This window comes from Osmerus mordax, chromosome 7, assembly GCF_038355195.1.
Source record: "Osmerus mordax isolate fOsmMor3 chromosome 7, fOsmMor3.pri, whole genome shotgun sequence".
Lineage (NCBI taxonomy): Eukaryota > Metazoa > Chordata > Actinopteri > Osmeriformes > Osmeridae > Osmerus > Osmerus mordax.
Genome location: NC_090056.1, coordinates 3,681,630 through 3,699,347, shown reverse-complemented (window position 1 = coordinate 3,699,347; position 17,718 = coordinate 3,681,630). Strand labels below are relative to the sequence as shown.

At 42.5% G+C, this 17,718-nt stretch overlaps 2 protein-coding genes and 1 non-coding gene across 3 annotated transcripts; 2 read left to right on the top strand and 1 right to left on the bottom strand.

The window, feature by feature from the left end:
• The first annotated feature begins 1,480 nt into the window (after positions 1 to 1,480).
• On the top strand, positions 1,481 to 1,843 carry LOC136946644 (small Cajal body-specific RNA 2). The gene has a single exon (XR_010876982.1). It is a non-coding gene; the product is annotated as a small Cajal body-specific RNA 2 (non-coding RNA).
• A 313-nt stretch (positions 1,844 to 2,156) lies between these two features.
• On the bottom strand, positions 2,157 to 3,406 carry cfap276 (cilia and flagella associated protein 276). Its single transcript, XM_067239709.1, has 5 exons — positions 3,254 to 3,406; positions 2,942 to 3,058; positions 2,741 to 2,862; positions 2,500 to 2,609; positions 2,157 to 2,328 (listed from the first exon to the last, which is right to left on the bottom strand). Exons 1-5 carry the CDS (start codon positions 3,332 to 3,334, stop codon positions 2,258 to 2,260), a joined length of 501 nt encoding a protein of 166 aa, XP_067095810.1. The 5' UTR covers positions 3,335 to 3,406; the 3' UTR covers positions 2,157 to 2,257.
• A 148-nt stretch (positions 3,407 to 3,554) lies between these two features.
• elapor1 (endosome-lysosome associated apoptosis and autophagy regulator 1) lies at positions 3,555 to 17,286 on the top strand. The gene is made up of 22 exons (XM_067239708.1): positions 3,555 to 3,955; positions 6,604 to 6,724; positions 7,016 to 7,196; positions 7,356 to 7,503; positions 7,611 to 7,691; positions 7,979 to 8,084; positions 8,192 to 8,341; positions 8,705 to 8,793; positions 9,078 to 9,255; positions 9,808 to 9,936; positions 10,387 to 10,477; positions 10,656 to 10,761; positions 11,592 to 11,729; positions 12,073 to 12,336; positions 12,531 to 12,707; positions 12,876 to 13,026; positions 13,467 to 13,560; positions 13,662 to 13,757; positions 14,145 to 14,271; positions 14,456 to 14,634; positions 15,813 to 15,978; positions 16,104 to 17,286. Exons 1-22 carry the CDS (start codon positions 3,857 to 3,859, stop codon positions 16,170 to 16,172), a joined length of 2,940 nt encoding a protein of 979 aa, XP_067095809.1. The 5' UTR covers positions 3,555 to 3,856; the 3' UTR covers positions 16,173 to 17,286.
• Positions 17,287 to 17,718: the final 432 nt, after the last annotated feature.

The window sequence follows — 17,718 nt, the reverse complement described above, 5'->3', positions numbered from 1 at the left end:
GCTGCAGAGGGGTCTTTTACAAAGTTTGAAGTTATCAGAGGAGTATGAAAATAACGTATTTTAATTTTCCAGTCGAATTCCTTCCACTGTTGACTGTTAATTCCCTTATAACAGAGTTTATCCCATAACTCATCCTCTATTACTGTATTAGCTTAAAATTCCCACTTTTCCTTAATATTGTAAGTGTTTCCAGCCATGTCTGTTAACAATCTTTTATAAAGATGAGAAACATGTTTACCAACAGGGAGGCGTTTTTCTGAAATTGTGATAAAATATTGTTCTATACCATTTGGGATTTTGTCAAGTCTTTCTTTTTCCTTATGATTTGTAATGTCATGCCTAAGTTGCAAATATCTATAAAAATCGCTTGAGGGAAGATCGAATTGTTCCTGAAGTTGTGTGAAGGACTTGTGAAGTGTGTTTCTTCAAAGAGCTGATTAAAATCTCCTAAAACCATGGTCACACATTGAAGGAGGAAAGTCTACATTACCCACTATGGGCATAGCTCGAGAACATTTCCCGTATTTTAAGAATGAATAAAGATGGACTTAAGTGCAAGTGATGCACGGGCATCATCTCGCTGTTTCTGCTTTCTTTTCTCTGTTCCTGACTCCTGCTGTCTTTTCGAGTCCATTTCTAAAAAAGTTGACTAGGCCTACTGTCAAACTTTGTCAGGCGCAATCCAACAGACCATAGGGAAGGGCACCCACGGGGAGCTTGGGAAGTTGAGTGTTTGTTGGGTGGGGGTGGGGGGGCATTGTTACTTTCTTGGGCAGTTAAATATATCTCTTGTTCTGCCTGTTTTGTGATATACATGACTAAAAAGTGCCTAATATTTATATACTGAAATAATATCGGCATTATAATTATTATGACTATGATGATTTTTCATTAGGCTATTTTTGGTGCCCCCTCAGCACTTGGTGCCCTACGCACCGCGCTTGATGCGCGTGGTGGGAGCGGCGGCACTGAATTCACTGTTCTTGCTGTTTCTTCGTTCCTCCATAAAGCTGTCTTCAGTTTGAGCCACACCGTTCAGTCACTCAGTGCATGTGCAATTTCCCAAACTTCTCAAGTTCGCAGTACAAAGTCCCTTCCTACATCTACCAAGTTGAACAATGGATTTTGGTGTTTCAAAACCCATTGACACTTCTCTGCTGTATGACTATGTTAAGCCTGTGTTCTGCTCCTCTCTTTCACCAACCGTTTCTGGAGGAGGGGATCCCTCACTGAATTGCTCCTCCCAAGGTTTCTTCAATTTTTTCTCCTATTGTGAGTTTTTCTGGGAGTTTTTCCTTGTCTTCCCTGAGGGTTTAGGTTGGTTGAGGGGCAGTTCTATGGGCGTATGTGAAGCCCTCTGTGACATGCTTGCGTGTAAAAAGGGCTATACAAATACATTTTTATTTGAAAGTCCACTTCCATTTATGTCCACGCGAGGGCACTCAACATTTTTTATCAACCCTATTTCCCATAATTCTCTTTGCTTGTGTGCACGTCCGGTCATGTGCTGACTGAGTTGAATGGCTGGTGTGGTTGTGTTCGTGTGATCGTGCGATTGTGGGAATGCTTGTGAGCGTGAAAATGTCTGAGAGAGAGTGAATGTTCGTCTTTTGTGTTTCTCTTAAAACTACACAGTGATCTTATTTGATCTGGACGGAGCCGGGCCTTCCTCTGGTTCAGAAATGATAGAATCCGACTTGCGAGCCAGTAATGGCGGTGTGCATGAGGCATTTCACTGATTCCAGGGCCTCCACAATTTCTAAATTGTGGTCAGAAATGATGAATTGATCAGATATACTAGTGCCGTTCCCGGCCAATGAGTATAGAGGCGATTCTGATCTCACCATAAATTCAAAACTTGTGGACCATGAAGATGAGTTCGCTAGCTAGCTATATAGCTAGCTAGCTAGTGCTACCGTACCATGATATAGCTAAAACAACGGGGGCGCCAATGACAAGGTTGTTGAAATAAGGGTCAAACAACGGATCTTATATATGACTAGCCATGTGATATTGTACAGAATGTGTTAAATAAAATAGTAATCGGCTAGTGTGACTAGTTGGCAAGCTAAATTGTGTTTCTTGTCATGTTTGCTACACCATGATGTAGCTAGCTAGCTGGCAGACGACAATGACTGTCGGGTAAGAGTCAAACACGTGCTTTAAAACTTTATTTCATTACACATCAGTGGAGTTAAATGGTGGTCGCAGCATTCTATTGGGGTGTATAGAATGTAGTGTGAGATATTGAATGTGATTAGATCGAGTAGAAGCCACCGTCATGCTTTCTTGAGTAGCCCCTGTTTGTTGAGGCGTTGTGATGAGATTCTAGGCAGACAAAGGCATTGTTATAATCAAGGGGTATACACGCCCTAGCTTGAACTGGGTTACTTCAGAAGTATCAGTCAAGAGTGCATTAAGTGTACATTGTATAGTCTTACAATTGTTTTACTAAACCCCCATGTTAAAATAAAGCCTGGCACTGTTTTTAAATCTCACCTATCGCCCCTTGAATGCTGCAAAGGGAATTCCTCTGAGAGTTCATCCATACTTTAAAATCTATCTGTTTGGGTGGCTCCTCGTACGTCACACGGTTCTTTAGGGGTCTCCTACAAAGTAGAACGGTTAGTTTAAGGAATTGAACCATTAAGGACACGTTTTATCATATAAACCATCTTAAGAAAAGGATGTTTTTAATTATTTAATAAAAATTCACCAAACCCCTCTCCATCAAACTCACCCATGGTCATGGTCCTGTGAGAGAGTTTCCTTCTGGTATAAAGTCTGGTTCTTACTAAGCATGAACTCCTGGTGGTGATCGTAGATGGATTTTAGGTGGAAGTCTAAGCTGTCTTTTGGTGCCTTGGTAAAAGGGATACAACTGTGATTATTTGCCATAATCTTGGGCTTGGTAGCCTACTTAATGGTGAGCTGGGCCGACCTGCTTGTTGTAATGCATGACACTCCGCCTGATGCTGGCCAAAGTAGACGTCTCGTTGAGACGACACCAGGGTTGGTCATTTTGCGCAAGGTGTGTTGGTTTATCAAATGTCGCAATCTGTTGTTGGAGAGAAATATGCCAAAACAATTTGAAGTTGTACTTCAAGTACAAGTAGACGAGACTAGTACCAGTACAGTAGTAGACTAGAGTAAGTTTGTTTGCAGTTGAAATCCATTTGATTTTGGCTAGAGCTAGTAACATTTGTCTGGAAAGCTATGCTAGGCCTAATAGTTCTTCAGATTTGGGTCTTACCCGTTGAAGATCATTTGCCCCACTGAAAGTAATGTCGTTCTCATGTTTGGGAAATGGAAAAGGGTCTCTTTGTCTTGGCATTGTCAAAAATTCCGGAATAAAACCGATGGAAATACGTTCGCCATCAAACTCATATGAACGGAGCAGTCGAGAATGTTTACCAACTCACGGTTGCTAGGAGACCCGGTGTGACCCCCCCCCCCCCCCACCACCACCACATTTTAGACCGAATTAATAACGTGTGGTTATTAAATGCATGTGCGTGTGTGCTCTTTATAACAATATTTAATGCACAATTACATTTATTTTGATTCAATATGCACAAGAAAAGGGCTGCCTGTCGCAACAAGCATGCGTGCAAAGCAGGGACTACATATAAACACATCTAGGATATTATTACAAATAAAAAAAGCTAAAATGTACATTGACTAAAACAATAAACGTAGAATACACAACCATCATTATTTGGAATACACATGACAATCTATTTGGTTAATAGAGGCGGAGACATCCGTCTACCAGTAGGACTGATAAGCATGAGTAGTGGTGGCACAGGTTCAACTCTAAAGTCATCGCACTGACTCGCCACTTGGTTAGATCTACATGCATGTGGAGGCAAAGATGCTCCGAGCTTCACTCTGCATTTTTCTGTTCTTTTTTGTCGAAATAGATGCGTCCCGGGAACTGCCCATGTGTAAAGAGGTAAGGAACGCGAATACATTATTCACAAATAACGACTCCATTATTTTGGTCTAGGCCTACTTATTGAAAAGTAATGGATTGAATACGATTTGATAATGTTCACCCCTATCATGGACTAGTGTGATATTTATGGTAGGTAATTTGCCCTATTTTGTCCACACTGAATCTTAAGAAGAGCATGTAATTTGAGCAGCCAATATTTGATATAGCTTTATGACATTAGGTAACTAGAATATCAAATTATGAAATTACAGTCTATTTTACAATGTACGTTTCTAAATGCATTTTGAAAGGTAACTCACATTAACAAAGCGTTACGGTACAATTCACCTGTAATTTCAGGGTAAACTTAAAGAGTGTCAATAATGGGTTAAAATTCAGTACATACACCCTCTTGTTCGATTTCTCTTATCATGAGTTGTTGAAAACGACTTGAGTACACCTCAAATATGGTTCAAGACCTGTGGGAAACCAACAGGTGTCACCAGTCAGTGGATTATATTTTAGTCTAACATTAGTTAAACTGTACAGCTGTCATTTTGTAAGGCCCTAAAAAGCAAGTGCTGAGTTGCACAGTTAAACAACTACCTACAGAGTCTCCTTCATTTTCTTTATATTTGCATAACAACTGTTCTCTTTGATAATGCTGAAACATTTCCTTTTTTTATGAGTGTACATAAACCCTGGTGTGAATGACCTGCTGTGATGGACTGATACAGTATCATGGTACATGACTGGGCCAAAACTTTACCCTTGATGTTCTTGAACAGCCTATCTCAATCCCATTGCAATGGAGTAGCCAGGTCTTAATAATGTTTTGTTTGCAAAAAATTAAAGTGGTCAGAGAACTAGTAAGTACTACCAGCTTAATAAAAAACAAACAATTCTCTTTAACAATGGCAGTTAACACAAATTCCCAGATAACTGTCAACAATACTGTATATACAGGATATATGGCTGCCACAAAACACAAACTTTGCTTGCCTTGCCTATCTGTGGGACCAAAATGAGAATTATGAGTTACAGAATCCGTTTCAAGAGAAACACTAATTGATGTAATCCAGCAGTAAACTGTACATCTCAGAATTTAAGTAAGGTCAAAGGTGCCAAAGCTCAGGCGCATGTGAAATCTGAAACCCCCAGAACAAGTGACCAATTGCGGTATGAGTAAGATCTGAGAACATCTGAAATTACCAATAGTAAAATGACACAAGAAAATAGATGGGCACATACAACAGTATATAAGTGCATGCCTAAAAAATATATATATTTTTTTTTTTAATATTTGGTTGCCTGTAGTGTAGCACATTTATATTTTATTTATATTTTTATATCAATATATTGGGGGGGATATGTTGACCAGATTTGAATATTGGAGGGGATGTGTCCCCCCCAATATATATCATGATTACGGCCCTGCCTTGAAGACCAATAAACACTTTGCATCAAACTTTGCAGAGTTCCAGGGCCGTTTTGGAACTTTGAAGATTGGTTGAAGATGTAGAAAATTTTAAACAACAGTGTTGTTGACTAGACAGCCTTCCCAAGTTCATTAAACGGCACATTTGCATCAAGGTGAGGGAGCTTAAAGACAGACTTAGGGAAGGGACAGCATGGCAGCAGGTGGATTTGTTGGCAGACATGGTCATCTTTATGACCATACAGAAAGAGGGTCACCATGTCCTGTTGCCTTGGTATCCTTAATGTTTATAGAAAAGTAGGATTAGGCAGGAGCCCATCTCTAAATTGATGTGTTGTTTTTACATGAACACACACACACACTTATACACACTCCTTGTCCCCTCGCACAATGAAAGCTAATGTAGCAGCACTAATAGAAAACAAGCTGAGGGAGTAAAAGGTCTACTGGTATTATTTTGTTAACTATTAATCTCATGGCTCAATGCAGTGGGCAATTGTACACAGCTAAGTGCTCGCAGCCTACATTTTGGGCCTTGCTCATACTTAGTATTTATTTGTTGTTTTGGGTTTTGGTAATAAATCTGTTGTTGTTTTACATTTGTAACTCAAATCACATTGAGTAAGATAAACTTCTAGACATCCTTGCCTTGCCTAACATCCTAACTCCTATTATTCCTCTGTAATTGTAACAACTTCTAACAACAATTGTAACGGGATTTGTATAATGTTATTTTCCATTAATGGGATTTTCCCTTGGTGAGTTCATGAGTAAACAACCTTATGGGGGTGACCTGTTGGTTGAGAGTGGTGAGGTCGGTTAAGACAGCAGTTTAGACAACCCACTGAACCAATATTGACTCCCTTAAATCGCTCTATTTGAATATGGGGTTGGTCTGGTTTAGTGAGAATTTTTTGCAGATGCTATTCATTGTGCCAACTGACTATGTTCAAACAGTGTTTCCTCACTTTTACATTTTAAGCAGAGCTTCCATAAGTTAGCTAAATGAGCGGTCAGAAATACTGAATATTTAACACCAACTGTCAAATCCGTAGGATAGGGGCTTCATATGGTCTGGGCATGTGTGGTATCACAAAGCCTTTACAGCTGCGCCCATGCATTTTATACACAAACTTGTGTGTTCGCTTCATAGAAATACCTTGTTTGTAATTTTCCTGATTCTCATTAACGGCCCCGTCACCTGTGTGTGTGTGGTTTTACCTTGCAGTCAGATTACCACTTCGAGTACACAGAATGTGATGTGCTGGGGTCACGCTGGAGAGTAGCAGTGCCCAATAAGCTGGACACATGTACCGGCCTCCCTGACCCCCTCAAAGGCACTCAGTGCAGTGAGTACAACCCTTCCTTCATCTCTACCACCTCTGAACATCCTCAATACGATCCCAGAGCATTTATAATAACACATTCTTCCTGTACAGTGACTATTGTGATCAAATCTTGTCATTACTTTTTCACCTTCCTCCTTCATTTCCTCATGTAGTTCCTTCATTTCCTTCTTGTAGTGCAGGACATCAGAACTCTTACATTTACCATTAGTCTACCACTAAACCATTTCCCTGATTTGGACCTCTCATCCTCATCCATCTGTTCTCCCCTCTCCCCTTCCTGTCACCGCCCAGCGTTCTTCTGTAGCGAAGGAGAGTTCCTGGACATGAGCAGCCAGGAGTGTCAGAAGTGTGCAGCCGGGACCTACTCCCTCGGGACGGGGGTGGCCTTCGATGAGTGGGACGACCTGCCTTCAGGCTTTGTCACCCATACCATGAACATGCACGCATCCGACATCTACGCCAACTGTTCCAAGTACGCCTAAGACCACGGCTCCTAATGTGGCTGACGTCCGATTATATTTGGTGAAGCGATTGAAAAGGTTTCATGCAGCTCATGCAGCTCATGCATCTGTTGCGGGGTATTTTGCTTTAACTGGATTTGTTGTGTTTGGTCGTTGTTGTTCATGTGCAGCTCCACTTGGACACCGAAGGGTGACTATATTGCCTCCAACACAGACGAGTGTACCACCACCTTGTCCTATGCAGTGAGCCTGAAGAAACCAGGCGCTGTCTCCTTTGAGTATTTCTACCCAGACAGCAGCATCTTCTTTCAGTTCTACGTGGGTATCCCCCCCTCCCCCTCGTCTCACTGTGAACTCTGCGCTCAAAGGCTGTTGTCACAGCACGTGAATATTGACAGTATTGTCTTGTATTTCCATCTGATTAGATTCAGAATGACCAGTGTCAGTCCACAGACTCTGAGGGCCAATGGATGAAGATGTCTGAGAACGACTGGACTCCCTACAGCGTGAGTGTCCTCTGCTTTTTTCTCGACACACAAAATTATGAATATAATCCAACAAAATATGTTTTGTCCTAGCACCCTTTCCGGGAAATCATCTCATCATGTTTTTGTATAGGAATATCATACTATTACAAATTGTTGGTTAAATGTTTCAAAATTGAGCTCTTATACAACTCTAAAATTCACACGTTTCAAACATTGTTGCGTCCTGAGGTTGTGACTGTTGATAGGGATGAACACTCGCACTTGTTTATGTGTGTGTGAGCGTGTGTCCATGTGTCCACATGCAGGTCCAACTAAACAGTGGCAACAATGTGCTGTACTGGAGGAGCGCAGGGTTTGCCCTCATGGGCAGCGCTGTCAAACCCGTGCTGCTGCGCAACATCGCAATTTCAGGTCTTCATCCTCTAAAGATTCTTAGAAGGCCTTTTTTGAAATGTCTGCCTAGACCTCTGTTCCTTGTTAATCATTCCGCAAAGATAATGTGGTTTATCGTCCTCCAGGGGTCGCTTACACCTCTGAGTGTTTCCATTGTAAGCCTGGTACCTACAGTGCCAAGCCAGGATCTGCCCACTGTGCCAGCTGTCCTGCTGATTCCTATTCCAACAAGGGTGCCACAGTTTGCCAACAGTGTGAGAAAGACAAATATGCAGGTAGCTTTCTGCATCCCCATGGACCCACGAACGCTACACTGTATGAGCAGATTTTCTGTGCTGTTCACTTCCACTGGCTGCCTAGTGCTCAGGATGTTTATATTTCAGAACGTTAGCACTCTAAGTTAATGGTATTGTGTCACAATACCATTAACTTAGAGTGCTAACATCACCACACAGAGGCAAGGTAATGTGTATGTAAATGTACACCTTTGAAGGGTTCAATGCATGTCGGTGTGTGATAAGGTTACTCAGTGTAAGCGTTTGTGTGGCATATCACTGGATCTTAGTGTGTGCGGGCAACTGCAAGTGTGAGTGCACGAGCGCGCCTAATGGCTGTTTTCCCCTGCTGCCCTGCTCCAGAGACAGGCTCAGCAAACTGCAAGGCCAGACCTGCATGCACGGCCAGCGACTACTTCTACACACACACTCCCTGTGACTCCAGAGGACAGGTAAGAAGGGGAAACAATCACCACGTCCTGGGAGTTCAGCCATTACCAGGAGAGTTGAGTTTCAGAAATTCATTAATGCAAATGAATTTACTTTTCACTCTGTATCTCACCATCTGGCTGTGATATTGATTTCACGTTCGTCTTGTTTACTTGCCAAGGCTCTAATGTTTTCTGTTGCCAGAATGCATTTGCTTTGGCCCATCAGGAAATTATTCAGGAGAACCAAGAGCAAATATATTCAAGTTACAGCTGTCTGGTTTAGCCCCAAACCCTGTGTTCCTAAGACCCAGCTAATGTACAAGTGGACTGAGCCCAAGATCTGCAGTGAGACGGCCGAAGGGGGGGTGTCTTTGCCAGGCTCGGGTGAGATGGAGACCTGCCCCCCCTGTAACCCGGGCTTCTACGTCACCAACACCTCCGCCTGCATGCCTTGCCCCCCCGGTTCCTACTCCAATGGAACAGGTGTGTAACCTTCGCCTCCACCTCTGCTACCATGCCATCCCTCCATCTTGTTCTCCCTCCGTCTTCCTCCTGTCTTTCTCCAACCCTGTGGTCTTCACAGCATCTGACTAGGAGCTGGTTATATATATATATATTATGTTGTTTTACAAGCCTGAACATTTCCTTAAATTGAGATCTGGCAGTCTGGGGTCTGGGTATTTGATTAGATTTATTCAATTAGCAAAAGCTTTTAACCATTTACCGACATACAAAAGTGCATCTACTGACTACAGAAGGAAATCTTGTGACAGGATTACAGTGGTTTAAGATTGCAAAATTGTATTTTGTGTGAACAGTCGCATGCTTAGAACCCCTGATTGCACTGATTGTCACCCAGTGGGAATATGCCTTCCATTGTGATGAGGTCATTTACTTCGGAGTTGTACAATAAACATACTTTCCTTAATTTTTCTGTTTCACGTCCATAGTGAAGCCATTATCTCTGGCCCATTCATGCCCTCCTGTTCAGCCTGCTGCTTCAACATGCCCTTTCTTTCCCTACCTTACTGCCAGCCTGTTCAGACTGCCCTGTCGGCACAGCCCCTGAGGTGGGCTTCGAGTACAAATGGTGGAACAAGATGCCCAGCAACATGAGAAGCTCCGTCTTCAGCAGAGAGTACAGCGACTCTCACAGGAGCACGGGTAAGAGACTGACTTTGAACTATATCAGGGGGGTCAGTCTTTTGTCTTGGTGTCCATTTCTGACAGCATCTTAGTATTCAGGGTCATCTAATGACAAAACCAAAGTGATTGCCAATGAACATGCGTTTGACTAAAACTTAATCATTGTGACTTAATGTCTATCATGTTGTTTAAGCACATAAGTGCACTGACCGCAGAGTCAGTGAAAACTATGGAAAAACACATTCTGTTAAAATCTTATTTGCATTTATGAGGAAATCTTCTCACTTGCTACATAAAATCTGTTCAGAGGCCACACATTTGGCAGGACTGAACTAAATGTACATGTTATAGTGGTAGCACAGTCCATACAGTAGAGTGATAGCTTACGTTTAGAGTTAGCTTAGCTTTGCTATGACTATCAGTTGTGTGTCAGTGCATGGGTCTTGATATGTCGGTTTGTTGTGACAGCATGGGAGGTGGCGGGGGAGTACATCTACACCACCCCAGGGGACCTGGACTCGGACTACATGATGCTCACTCTAACCGTCCCCGGATACAGGTGGGCCGTGCGTCATGACAAACCAAACAACACGTTGGGCTTCTCCCTATAAAATAACCGCTAATGAGAGTAAAAAAGTGTTTGTGAAAAAATGACTATGACTCATTTGTTATGTGATGAATGTATAGCCTGTGTTCATGTGGAATGCTTTACAAAAACTTTGGCCTATCTTTCCCAGTCTGCCTCAGGCTGTGGCCAAAGACAATGAGAGGAGGGAGCTTTCCCACATCACCTTCGTCTTTGAGACCTCGTGCACAGCGGACTGTACGCTTCATTTCCTGGCGGTGAGGAAAAACATGACATGACATGACTTTTTTACATTCAATAAGCAGATGGTTCTATCCAAAGTGACAAACAAACAGTGCATAATACAGCAGATAATCATGAACCAGAAGGAACAGCTTGTCAGATGGCTGATCGGTTAGGGAATTGGGCTGTTAATCAGAAGGTTGCCGGTTCGATTCCCGGACATGCAAAACGACATTGTGTCCTTGGGCAAGGCACTTCACCCTACTTGCCTCGGGGGGAATGTCCCTGTATTTACTGTAAAGGCTGAAATATACTACTCCTTTTTCACGGAGACGAACACAGGGAACGCCCTCTCCGAGCCCCTCGGAGATCTCTACGAGCACCTCCTGATTTTCCTGAACTATCTGTCCGCTAGTCCGTCATTTTACGGATACCCCTTGGCTGTGATTGGTCCGCAATTGGTTCCACACACAAAGACGTCATGTGGCAGCGTTGCTCCACCTACTTTTCTGGCGGTGAATTGTTTTCAGCACCCACAGCCTTCGGAGTACTATAAATTCAACGAATCCATCCGACTCCGTTTGTCTGTCCGTAACGGAGTCGGAGTAGTATAATTCGGCCTTAAGTCGCTCTGGATAAGAGCATCTGCTAAATGACTAAATGTAATGAAATGTAATGTATTCTTTTCCAGACACATCATCACCACAGTAACACATCATCTCAATCATTCCAAATTAGAAATTCACAGGTTTCCAACTCATTGAAATGCAGCCACCATTTTACACATCCAAATAATTTCTCCCATGAGTTAGTAGTTTCTCACCTATACTGACGTTGCCATGACAGTCGCCTGCCTTTCCCGCAGGGCTACAATGAGAGGAACAATAAAGAGGTGGAGCGCTGGGCCGGCTCCAGCAGGAAGCAGTCCTACTCCTACCTAGTCAGGAGTAACAGCACCACCAGTTTCACCTGGGCCTTTCAGCGCACCGAGAGATACAGCTCAGTGAGACACACACCTCCGCCTGTTTAGACACAGCACCATGTTCAAGGTTTTGTCACAGAGCTTAGGTTGAACTGTTGGGGTGTGGAGGTGGTGGTGGGGGGGAGGGGTGGAGGAAATTGTGCCTCTGCAGTTTTTTTGTGGGATGTTTTTCGAAGGTAGCGTGTTAGAATGTTTGTAGGATCATTAAGTCTGTGTGTGTATGTGTTTGTGTGTGTATTGAGGAACGCAACAGACGCACATCCCAGCCAGAGCCTCTTTCCACGGAGAGCCAATCTGTCCTTTTCAGGGTAAATTTCCCGTCACACGTAGCATAACACGGCTTCGGGTGTGTTCTCTATTCTAGGAACGACAGTACAGCACGGACTTTGCCAAAATTTACTCAGTCCTCGTGACCAACGTTGTGGGGGGCGTGGCTTCACGGTGTCGCCACTGCGCCCTCGGTTCCTCCGGCGCAGGCTCCGCCTGCGTCCCCTGTCCCCCTGGACGCTACATGGTCAACGGAACGGGGGTGTGCAAGAGTTGTCCGCCCAACACCTACATCCTGGCTGAGCATCAAGTAGGACAGGATGCTTGTATACCCTGTGGACCCAACACACACACCAACAAGGTAGTTGTTGTAAACCAACCACTTACCATCACACTTATAATATGTTATCATTACTTTGTCTTGAGCCCAAGCACCAGACCAGTGCTACTGTCCTAGGACATTCAAGAATCTTTGACGTGAATGTCCAACAAATCTACATAGAAGACTATTCCTTCAGTGTATTCCAAGTGGGGAAACCTTTGTTATCTACCCAGGCTAGATCAGCCTGTGTCAGCGACTGCAGTCTGGCTCTGCGCTCTGGCAGAGGGGAGTTGCTGCGCTACAACTTCTCTCCCTTGGCCAACATCACCGGCTTCCAGAGCGGATCACGCTTCACTAGCAAAGGCCTCAGATACTTCCATCACTTCAACATGGCCCTCTGCGGAACGGAGGTGAAAGATTGTCTACTTTTGTAGCACAAGATCACGGTTTATTTATCATGGAACATTTCACGTTCAAATACACACGTTCCTGCACTTCTCACTTTTTGTCTCTGTTGAAGTTGTATTTTTTTTAAGGTTGTAGTACCAGGTGTATTTTTTTTCTTCTTCTGTGCGCAGGGTAGAAAGCTGGCCAGGTGTGTGGACAACGTGACAGAGAGCAGAAGGGAGATCGAAGGCTATGCCTGCCAGTCCACCGTGGTTCCCTCAGACATCAGGGGCCAGAGCATGGTGTCTTCCCAGCCCTTCAGCATCGGGGACAGGCTTGTCGGTAAGAAACACCCAAACGTTAGCATCGCTCTGAAATCGAATCCATGACACAGCAATAGACGGACTAATTGATTTATATAATGTTTTGGTGTAACGGAGTTACAGACTAGGGTTAGAGAATATAACATTTTAAACCTTTGTAACGATGACTGAATGCTCCTTTGTGTAGGGTCAGTTTATACTAAACCTACAACATATATATTTTTTATCAGAACCATAGAAGGTCTTCAATGTTTACTGTTCGTACTGTTGTCTAAAACTTTCTGTACTTCCCTCCTTGAGGTAATCTTGTGTGTCAAATAGGTGTGAACATGTCCTTCTCAACTACTGATACTAGTGATACTGTTTACTGTCAGATCAATGTTAATAATCAAAGGAAGGGAGCCAGAATGGTTTAATAGAATCAGTTTGTGATTGAATGTTTTCTGTTTGTTTATGAAGGTGTGACCACAGAGACAAGCCTGAGTGGCATCTCCTCTCTGCAGCACTCTTTCCCCACCCAGCAAGTCCTTCCTGATGTCATCTTCTACTACAGGTAATGGTCATGCCCTCTCCCATCTCACATTCACAAAAGCATGCGACTATTCCTTTTTTTATATGAACACACAAGGTTCATGTTCTTATCTGTCTCTTCAGGGCCAGTGAAACGACACAGGCGTGTAAAAAGGGCAGGTCTACAACCATCCGACTGAGATGTGATCCCACTTTAACAGACCAGATTACCCTGCCAAGGTATGGTACACCACACCATGACTGACTGGAGTGAACTGCTGACCTTGGAAGAGACCCAAAATGATCTTGACTTGACACCTGTGCCAAGTATTTACTTAGTTAGTGAACATTATCCCTCGTGTGGATAAGTTTGGAAACTGCAGCTTCTCTACCACAAATGCCCTCTAATACTTAAACACCAAAAAGAAATACAAACTGAACAAGCAACCACAACAATCATTTTATTTAGTTACAGTGCATATATGAAAAGCAGTCAATTGAATTCATCTTAAGCTAATGTGTAGCTTTCACATGAAAAAAAAAATCTGAGATATTGTATACAGTAAATGCAGCATGTAATCCAGGACTAGAAGGGCAGTGTTGTAACTGTAATACATTGATTCACAGCAACTGTTCTGAGGGCACATGTGATGGCTGCTCTTTCCACTTCCTGTGGCAGTCTCAGTACGCATGTCCCCTCTGTACAGAGAGCCACTACAGGGAGATAGTGAGCGCCTGCATCCAGGGCATTCAGGTAACAAGCCTACAAAGTTGCAATGACTTTATACACAATTTAAGACTAGATTTGTCATACTGATACACTGCAGTCCTAAACGTGTGTGCCTCTCTCTCTCTCTCTCGCTCTCTCTCTCTCTCTCTCTCTGTCTCTCTCTCTCTCTCTCTCTCTCTCTCTCTCTCTCTCTCTCTCTCTCTCTCAGAGAACCACCTATGTGTGGGTGCAGCCCTTGCAGTGCACTGGCGGGGTATCCCTACTAGACCAGAAGGTAAGTGCCTGCGTGACCCTGGATTTCTGGCTCAAGTTCGGAGTGACCACAGGAACGATTGCTGCCCTTCTACTCATCAGTCTCAGCTGCTACTTCTGGAAGAAGACACGCAAGTGAGACTCCATGTCTGGCTCCAGACAGTTAATTTTTTCTTGGTTATGTTTGTGGAAAATGTTTCCATAGTAATTTGGGTTGCTAGATTCACAGCAACACACTTTTTGTTAGCTGTGGATACTGTACATGGCAGCAGTGTTGGTTCTCTGGATTGTGAAATCATGTAGACACAAAGAGCCTCATGTACGTACATTTGCAAACGTAGCGCCATGGCCAAGCCGCAGATTGCGCACGCTGTGATACTTCAGTTTACGTCGTATTTAAGAAACCTGCAGTTCATCGGGTAATCAGCGCCTTTCTCCGCCAACTATACCGTAAATTGCGAGCAATTAAACGCGCAATTGAATGGGCCTCCTTCTCTCTTTCTATCATTGATAAGCCACCAAAGTAAAAACTGCGAAAACAAAGATTTAGTGACAACGAAATTGATGTGCTTGTTCATGAGGTAACAGCGAATAAAAATATTATACAAGGCCGGAATTCCACACCGACTCAGAAAAATGCAATATGGACCAAAATGACAAATTCCAGTAACTGTAATATTGCATGGCTGCTTAATCTGTAACCCGTAAAGATTTTGTGTTCACTCAACTGAAAAAGTGTGATCCTTGTGACAAAAATTATTTTAGATCGTCTCCTCGGCCTATGTCTTCGTCTTGCTTGCTTCGTCTTGCTCAGATTACTGCTGTCATTTCACCAGGAGGCATATGCGAGGGAACCCCAGTGTATCCAGGTTTACACCTGCTTTTAAGGGGCGCAGAATTTTCACCGCAAAATAGAGGCGCACTTTCACTGATGTTTTTTGTACATACCACGGAATACATAATTAGGCGCATGTTACGCACTACGCACAAATTGCGAAATAAATACGCCTGAAGGGGGCACAAAAGCGTTAGTACATGAGGCCCACAGTGTTATCATAAATACAAATCAGTGCCATATTACGAGGACAGTTGCATACGGGAAGTATACAAGAAGTTGTGCTAGTATTGGTCTTCAGGTTCAAGTTCATCCCTGTGCAAGCACTGGTAGATTGGAATTCTTGGTCCAGCTTCTCTCAATGGTTTCCAACAGTATTAGTCTATGCCGTCTTTATAAATAATTATTTCAAAATGAAAAATACAATATTGATATACGCATGTTTTTTTTAATACTTGGTGTGTGTGTGTGTGTCCAGACTGCAGTATAAGTACTCCAAGCTGGTCATGAGCTCTGGGGAGAAGGAGTGTGAGCTCCCTGCTGCAGACAGCTGCGCCATCATGGAGGGAGAGGACGCAGAGGACGACCTCATCTACCTCACCAAGAAATCCTTTTTCACCAGGATCAAGTCCTTCTCAAGAGAGGTGAGCATTAGTGTGTCTTAAAGATCAAGAAATACTGGAAAATGTGTAAAACAAAAAAGCTGTACCTGGATTTCAATGGTTTAGGTTATTTGTAACAGTTTAATCAATCTTCTCTTTCGTAACAGAGAACCTCTGATGGATTTGATTCTGTACCTCTGAAGACCTCCTCAGGCCTGGACATGGAGATGAGTTAGAGCAGGGACAGAGATACCTGTGTAGTACTCAAACAACATGGGATGTCAAAGTAGCATTGTATGAATGGACCAACAATACTGGAAGACGCAACATGCATTTACTATAAATGTCACTACGAGGTTTCTTCACAATATATGGGGATGTACAGCCGTGGCCAAAAGTATTGGAAGCGACATACATTTTGTGTTTGCAAAGCTTGCTGGGCCTTGGCATAAAATGACTGCTAAGATAATTTCAGTAAGTCATATCATCAGCACAGGGGGAAGTGTGAACTAGTTCTAGCCAGGTGAAATCACTCTATCATTCCGATTGGGTTTTAAGAGCAGATTGACTGCTGTAAAAGAAGGGACTATTTGCATATATTTAAAATTCTCGCCCCCAAAAAGATAAAAAAAATATGAAATGTGCCTTATTGTATTACAATATTCTATAGAAACATGTGAAAACATTTTCCTCAAATACTGAACCTGCAAACTTTGCAAAACACAACATTTTTCATTGCCAAAACATATGGCCATGACTGTAAATATATATCTATATACCGTAGTAGATTTTATATTTTTATGAATAAAATTCAGGTCTTTAATGCCTTGTGAACTGCTATAGGGAGTATAAATTGTAAATGTTTGATGTGTAGAACAGTAGTGTAAAGGCTATTACATTTCTGTGGACTCTATACTGTGCCAGTGGTTCAATCCATAAATTATAATTATAATTATAATTACATTTTTCAAAGATAAAACAAGTTTGTTTTATGGTTTATAGATTGCAGCCGTTTAGACTGTTGTGTTGGTTAAAGTTTCATGCTTGAATGTTTGTTTAATTAATTTCAAGTGTTCTTACAAAACCATGGAACAATGCCTTATGTGTATTTTACTAATGGTATCATCAGGAGCTATATTTAATTAATGTTTTGTTTTGTTGACCAAAGATTTCTTACGCCTATCAATTATTTTTTTGCGTCTTTGTCAAAAAGTTTCTTTCCTACTTTTTTTATATTTTTATTAGGGATGCACCGATCTGACTTTTTCAGTCCTGATACCGATGCCTGGGCTTTGTGTATCTATCGATACCATTGTTGAATCAATAATAAACTATATACCTTCCACCTTATACCTTCCTTCCAACATGTGGAAGAGACTAAAGGCACCAGACTTTCCTAACTAAACATTACTTTCCTTACTAACACAAAAACCAAAGTACAAAGTCCCTGTAAACATTTTCAATTATAAATTTTGAACGCTACTCTACAATTTAGCGGGGTTAGGTCTGAATCTAGGAGCAAAACGGAGCACACCTGCCAACTGTGTAGGTACAGTATGGTAGCAAAGTTAGTGCTAAAATATAGCTGCAAGCAGCGATGCGGGTTCCTCCGCAAAAAAAAAAATACATTGTAGAAGATCAAGAGTTGGACAACAAGAGAGCTAAATTACTTCATGTTGACCAACAACAACAGGCTGAATGGAGATTCAAAGTCAAGAGCATGAGGTTGCAAGTCAGCCTCTGCTACACATCAACTCTTGAGAGTTTATGATTAGCCATATT

What these genes read in the sequence shown, in the direction of transcription:
- cfap276 (XM_067239709.1), bottom strand. Translation starts at nt 3,334, where the DNA reads ATGCCAAGACAAAGAGACCCTTTTCCATTTCCCAAACATGAGAACGAC. An exon ending in TCATGCATTACAACAAGCAG is followed by an intron (nt 2,863 to 2,941) that starts GTCGGCCCAGCT and finishes CCTTTTACCAAG; the next exon opens with GCACCAAAAGACAGCTTAGA. An exon ending in CAGCATTCAAGGGGCGATAG is followed by an intron (nt 2,329 to 2,499) that starts GTGAGATTTAAA and finishes TTGTCTGCCTAG; the next exon opens with AATCTCATCACAACGCCTCA.
- elapor1 (XM_067239708.1), top strand. Translation starts at nt 3,857, where the DNA reads ATGCATGTGGAGGCAAAGATGCTCCGAGCTTCACTCTGCATTTTTCTG. An exon ending in GCGCAACATCGCAATTTCAG is followed by an intron (nt 8,085 to 8,191) that starts GTCTTCATCCTC and finishes ATCGTCCTCCAG; the next exon opens with GGGTCGCTTACACCTCTGAG. An exon ending in CCTGCATCCAGGGCATTCAG is followed by an intron (nt 14,272 to 14,455) that starts GTAACAAGCCTA and finishes TCTCTCTCTCAG; the next exon opens with AGAACCACCTATGTGTGGGT.